A 7,104-nucleotide genomic window follows, 5' to 3' on the forward strand; every position below is an offset into this window, starting at 1 on the left:
CCCCACCTAGATCCTCCTGCAGAAAGCCACTTTCCCTGAGAGTCCTTTACTTTCGTGTAACACACCAAACCCAGTTCTGCTTTGTGTTTCCCCTTCTGTTCTTATTTCTCAGCTTCTGTCTGTGAGTGAGATCATCCCATATTTCTGGTTTATCTCACTTAACATGATTCCTTCAAGTTCCATCCAAGATGAGGTGAAGATTTTTACTTTTAATTGACACCAGGGTTACTGGGGCTAGGTATTGGCATTACAAAGCCAACTCTTCCAGCAGCCATTTTCTTCTTCCTTTTTTTTCTCTTTATATTCTATTTGATAGGACAGAGACAAATTGAAAGGGAAAAGTGAAATCAAGAGGGAGAGAGAAAGATTGAGACCTACAGACCTGCTTTATCAAGTGTTCTTGCCTGCAGGTGGAAAGCAGGGCTTCAACCCCCATTATTGTGCTCCAATTATGTTGCATGATAATGTGTTTAAGCAAACGCAGCACTACAAAGTCCCTCCCCCACCCAGCACATGTTTTATGAGACACAGTTTACTGATGAATACTCCCAATAATTATGTGTTAGTGGGTTTCCACTCCTCAGATACTTGTCCCATGCACCTAGCATCCAGGTGAACTATATTGTCACTCAGTATTTCCTTTCCTTACAGTAGAAGAGTTCTTTTTCTCATTATAGTATATCATCTGCACACTGTTACTGAAATTAGGCATTCATTTTAAAAGTATATGCTGAGCCCTGAGTAGGGCATCACCATCCTGGGAAGAAACACTCCATGTAGTATAAGCAAAGCTACTACATTCTAGTGATGCAGTGTGATGATACATGTACTTGAAATTTTGTGGCATTTACTTTTGTCTTCAGAAACGTTAGAAAATATGAATGAAAGAAAGAAAGAAGAAACACTGTATTTTTTCCAAGTTATCGTCTACTCAGTAAATCATCTGAATCACTGTTCTGCCTGTATTTTTAAAATTAAAAACAGACAATAAAATTCATTTTGACATTTTAGCATTTCACTTATTCAGATGTTAGAAGGCAGATATACTGTAAAATAATCTGACTTTATCATTGTCATCCTGAAGATTCTACATTTCTTCTGAAGAAATTGAAAATGGCCCCACTCTTTACAACAACCTGAAATTAACCCATGCTTCACTGCAATTCACACACTATTTTATCTATATCTACCATTTCAGACACATTTACTATTTCCAGGATTCTGAGAACAAAAACCTGTCCTAAAATTTTAATGCAGAAGATGTTGCAGATATAATTCTTGTTTGGGTGTAATAATAATAATAACAATAATAATAATAATAATAATAATAAAATAGTACCATAAGGCTTAGTCTTTTTCTATACATATATATTACAGCTCTTTACAAAATATTTCAAAATTATTTTTAAAATCATGTTTTCCTCTTGGAATTTGAAAATAAGTTGCCTTTCTTCTTCCACCTTAGTTCTGGAAATTTCCCTGCAGTTACCTAGATAGTTCCCACCTATTACTTAAAAATATATACATTTTTTAAAACTCTTTTAATTTTTTATTTTAAATTTATTTATTCCCTTTTGTTGTCCTTGTTTTTTTTTTATTGTTGTAGTTATTGCTGTTGTCGGTTAGGGCAGAGAGAAATGGAGAGAAGAGGGGAAGACAGAGAGAGGGAGAGAAAGATAGACACCTGCAGATCTGCTTCATCGCCTGTGAAGCGACTCCCCTGTAAGTGGGGAGCCGGGGCCTCAAACCAGGATCCTTCCGAGGGTCCTTGCGCTTGTTGCCAAGTGCGCTTAACCAGCTGCACTACCGCCTGACTCCCATGTCTTTTTATTTCTTTTAAACCATGCTCCTTTTAAAAAGGTACTTAACACCAAACAGTAATTCACTAACAATTCAAGCAATGTGGTCAGAATTACATTCAGATATGCACTCTTCTCAGAAGACCCAGCTTGTTTTGGGTTAGCAGGACCAGAGTAGGAAGGAGAAAACAGGAGCTGGGTGGTGATGCACCTCGTAGAGCACACCATGCACAAGGACCCAGGTTCGAGTTCCTGGTTCCCAACTGCAGAGGGAACTCTTGGCGAGTAGTGAAGCAATGCTGCAGGTGTCTCTGTCTCTCTTCCTCTCTCTCTCCCCCTTTACTTTTGATATCTAATTGTCTCTATCTAATAAATAAAGATTTTTTAAAAAGGAAGGGCAAAACATCTGACTGAAGAAGAGTGGGAAGATGTGGAGCAAGTAATTTAGCAGGTGGCAAATCACCTAATAAAGCAATAGTAATGTTAACATCTAAAGAAAAGAAAGAAGTAAAGACTTCAGTAGGAGTGAGGCTAGGCAAGTCACGAGAGTGCACAGTGGAGTGAGGGAATTCAGGTCAAAGGTAAGAGAAGTATTAATGACACAGTGGTACTACTAGAAAGGTAGCTGTCCTACGTATTTCAAGATAGAGATGAGACAGGTCTCATATGAATATCTTAATAAGTTTACAAAGGCTGTCAAAAAATATACTTGTTTAACCACTAGACCTTGTCACTGTGTATATACATGAAGCTCTACAGGAGGGAGGCTGGTGGGAGGAAGGGAATGCATTTTATTTAAAAATATATAGACTGAAGAGGCTCAACTGAACTTGAGACACTCTTAAAATCATTTATAGAAACTTCAGCCTTGATTTACTAGAAAATCTTGATTATACCTGCTCATATTTTACCATGGAAATAAAATTCACAATTACTAGCCTACAAGGCATAGCTTCTAACTAAATTTCATGCGTGAAAAAAAATTGAAAAACTTTCTTATTTAAGATTTTGTGTAACTTCAGTAAAATGATTTTATGCACTAATTATTAAATCCTTCCCATTATAGACTCACAGAGATAGATTTTGATCACTGAAAGCTTGTACCTTATTAAAAAACATGGCGACTGACAAAAAAAATAATAAAATTCCTTAGTTAATTTGGAATAATATCAAGTGATTACTATCATGATCTTATTTAGGTTGCTATAATAATGTAAAACTTCTTTACTTAAATATATATATGATATATATTTGTGTATAAGTTATATACATTTATATACAAGATGTATATATTTATACAAGGTATATGTACTTACATATAAATATGTCATATAAATACATATCATGTCTAATGTATATGCATACCTATCTGAGTGCAATTTACCTTCCTAAGATCTTCAGCAAAGTTTGACACATATTCATATTTGAATTTCTCACAGTCCCCATTTTACTGTAAGTAACAAAGTTCCAATCAAACTAAAGTATGGACTGTATTACTCTATCTTTAATAAAATGTTTCAATTCTGACAACTGAATTTAATTTTGATAATAATAATCGCTTTTCATAAACCTACATTTTTCTCAGGTGAAATAATAAAACTAAAGAAAAAGCATAGTCAAAGGTTGACATTTCTTAGTCCTTTAAATTTTGCTACTTAACAAAAAAATTAGAATAATGTCTTTATAACTAATTAAAGTAAGTAACAGAACTCAGTTTCCCTTTAGCAGCTAATTCTTTGAGTTTATGCTTAGTTTTGTTATTCTTCAGGTAGTGGTTTGTCTTTTTATTTACCATAAATATAATCAATATAATTCTAAACTAAAATTATAGTGACAGAGTGGCCAGCTGAAAGGGAAATTTTGTTAAAATATCCATTTATAGTCTAGATACCAAGACTCTAAAATGACTATTGACTATTTAGAAATCTCTAAGATCTCCTCATAATGATAAAACTCCTTTACAACTGTCTTAGAGATGGTTTGATTTAGCTAGATGCATCAAAATTCACTACTCACAAAATTGAGAAAAATATGCTAACATTTTAATTACCAACTTATGTTAGATAGTTCTGATAACATTATTAAGTATCATAAACTATATTTAAGTTAATAAAAACTACCTTACACAAGAATCTTTTTTTCCAGTTTGAAAAAATAATTCTAGCTGAGAAAGTAGAAAAGTCATATTTTTTAATTTTTATATTATTATTTAGATAATTTAGAAATAAGAATGCTGTTTCTCCTCATAAAAAAAAAAACTCAAAAAGTCTACCAACTGACATATCTGCATTTTTCACTTCCAAAGAATGAAGCGAACACATCAGACATGAAACATATATTCACACTGTAGCTTAGTGGCAGATATGGAACAAACACACCAGTCAGTCCTTATTTCCACTTTAGGCAGGCATGCTCAGCGACAAAGGCTACAACTCTTCTTACTCCCTGAAGTGACACACATCATATTACTCCTTCATCTATGCATCACCAAGCAGAGAGGTGCGCAAGCAATAAAACTGCTTGAGCATGTTGAAGGCCAGACTATGCTTAAAAAATAAAAATAAACAACCTCAAGATACAAAGGAGAAATGGTGATTATGATGATGGTGGTGGTGGTGGTGGTGGTGGTGGTGGTGGTGGTGGTGATAGTGGTAGTGTTAGTGGAGAATCTGCTACCAGTTTGAGAATTTCTTTAGGAAAATGAAGGAAATGTTGCCTCCATTCTCACATTCATTTCTCCAAAGAACCATAAAGTTATTAAGGAGTTAAAATGTCACACTTTTTCTTAGACATTGAATGGTGTAGACTGTAGCACAATGATATAGTTCAAGAAACACTTCAAGCTGCAGTGCAAACTGGGTACTAGTGAAATATGACTTTCAAAGGTAAAAAATAATGTTCCTCCTTCCAACCTTCAAGGTGCTAACCAAAGAAACTCATTTCCTAGTTTTATTTTCTTTTGTGTTCCCAGTCAAGTGAATAAAACTATCAAAGTTGTCACACTATACAAAACACAGAACAAATTCTGGAAGACAGGAGGATAAACAAATCCCTAGTAGAAGTTCAGATGTAGGAATTACCTGCTCTGATCCCAGTTAGCAGCAAATAGGACTAGAATCTTCCTGCCATAGTGGTCCAAGTTGGCCAGGCCCCCCGGGAAACCATCCTTCAGTGCTTGTTTAATGCCAGGGTCAGTGGCCTTGAAGCTTTTGAACATGTCCAAGTTCTGCTGCCTATACTCAAAGTACTGGGCCAATAGCCGGAACGCCTCAAAGTGATGAAACTTCCTGGCCCGCAAGAAGCGTAAAATGAAAGCATCATCTGTGCGCAGAAAGCCAATGTCCGGCCTGGTGATGACCATATCTCTCACCTCCTGGATGTCCTGGTGCAGAGTGTCTGGGTTCTCATTGAGTTCCAGGCGAGCCTTCTCCAGGGTCTCAGGGGAGAGACCAGCTTGTAAATGAGTCATTGTTCTGCTTTGCTATGAATCTCCCCTCCCTCTTGCTGACTGTCCCAGAACAAATTACCACCAAACTCTGGACTCTAGACTTTTGCAATTGCCTGCTTCCTCCTCTTCACCAGAATTGATTTATCTTGGTGGACAGACACGTACCCTGTTGCGCCAGTTTTAGCCACAGCGTTTTATGAAGGATATCAATTTATTTTCGCAGTCACTAGATACAAATGCCCCACTTGTATTCCTTCTTCTCTTTTCTTTGAAGGAGGTGCTCTTCTGATGGGCCCAACACTCCAATTCTTGTCCTTTCTCTCTCTTAATATACCACTCCAAATCCCACCCAGCACGGGTGGTGCTGATCCTGGTACAGTCCTCTTCTCTTCCAGGATGTGATGAAAACAACCCCCACGCACATCTCAGCCCCAGTACTGTGATGCTTCTGAGGTCTCTACTGAAGACTGCGCCTGCCAGGAATAATGATGGAAATTCTGATTAATAATAAGGTGGCTCTTTAGCGCTGAGCTTCAGGGCGAGAGAGAGACAGAGTCTTTACTAGGAAAAAAAGAAAGAAAGAAAGAAAGAAAGAAAGAAAGAAAGAAAGAAAGAGGGAGGAAAGGAGCTTATTTCTCCTTCTGCTTATTCAAATATGCTATTAATAAAATTTTAAAAAAAGACATTTGTGGGATTTTTATTTTAAATGATTCTGATCCAATTAGGTAGAGACTCTGCAGATAGCGCACCACCCCTTCTCCCCTTTGAGACACCGTGTCTCATGAGTCACCAGCAGGGTTTTTGGTGGCATTGGCACCAGCGTGGGTTCCTCCACCCCACCCCACCCCACCCCCAACTTCTGCCTTCTTCTAGTCCTTTATTTCAAGTGATTCGCCATGGGGTGGGGGTGGGGTGAGGGCTAACCTCAGTACTTACATTGCCCAAACTGGAGAGTGAAGGTGGGGTGGGGAGAGAGGAGAAGAAGAGTGGGAGATCAAATTAACATGTCTCTACCGTCTCTAGAAAAGGGAAAAAAAATCCCAGAGCAGGAGAGAAGAAAGAGAGCAACCAGTTCCTACCAGCAAACCCAAAGGCGGGCACGCTAAGCAATGCGGCACTCCCTGGCATCCATCAGCCACGGATTCAGAGGCCACACGGCGATTGTAGCAACATCAACTCCTCTCGGTAGCATGGAGCGAGCAGAGATGAGCGACAGCTGGGACCCCGACCGAAAACGCACTGGGAGGCAGCCCAGGCCACATGTTCTGCCAGCCTCTCCCAGCAAAGGAGGGGGGGGGTAGGGGTGGAGCGGAGAGAGGGCCACCACCGCTGTCACAGGTCCTCGCCTGGCCCTGACATTCTCGCTTCCGGAAGAGAAGAGGAGGAGAGTGACTGGGTAGCAGGGATGGAGAAGGCCACGAGGGCGGCTGCAGCCTTTGTGAGCCTGGAGGGACCCCGGGCCGTGGGCGCGGCGGGGCGGCTGCGGCCAGGAGCGCACCGGCCTCTATGGGTCAGACTGGCCCCTCCGGGAGGCGGTGGCAGCGGCTCCGGTTGCCGCTGCTAAATGAAGCCTGGGCTCAGCCCAACTCCTCTCTAATTATCCCAGCACCGATCTGGCTGCGACGTAAGCACTCAGCTCGCTCGCGCACGCACTCCGCTCCACTCTGCTCCCTCTCACCCTGACTGCTTTAGATAGGACAGCAATTTTCTGTGGCATTGAAATAGCCCAAGTTCAGCCTGCTTGGTGGCCCCACACTCCCTGACTGGCTACTCAGATAGTCGAGACCTACCCGGATGGGGTGCAGAGACGCCTCGCTACTTCTCCCATGCCCGTTTATCACTCTTTGTGTCCAAGAC

The 7,104-nt window shown here is 40.0% G+C and overlaps 1 protein-coding gene across 2 annotated transcripts in view; it reads right to left on the reverse strand.

The window, feature by feature from the left end:
- CLVS2 (clavesin 2) overlaps nt 1-6,854 on the reverse strand; it is an 88,688-nt gene extending 81,834 nt beyond the window's left edge. The window contains exons 1-2 of one of the 2 annotated variants that reach the window (XM_060190527.1): nt 6,327-6,854; nt 4,880-5,720 (exon numbers count right to left, since the gene is read on the reverse strand). In XM_060190527.1, coding sequence (XP_060046510.1) covers nt 4,880-5,268 — 389 coding nt within the window. In that variant the 5' untranslated portion in view covers nt 5,269-5,720; nt 6,327-6,854. Of the gene's footprint in view, nt 1-4,879; nt 6,077-6,326 lie in introns of those variants that run through there. The other variant, XM_007521302.3, reaches the window with a different exon arrangement.
- Between the last annotated feature and the right edge of the window lie 250 nt (nt 6,855-7,104).

This window comes from Erinaceus europaeus, chromosome 4 (genome assembly GCF_950295315.1).
Source record: "Erinaceus europaeus chromosome 4, mEriEur2.1, whole genome shotgun sequence".
Taxonomy (NCBI): Eukaryota; Metazoa; Chordata; class Mammalia; order Eulipotyphla; family Erinaceidae; genus Erinaceus; species Erinaceus europaeus.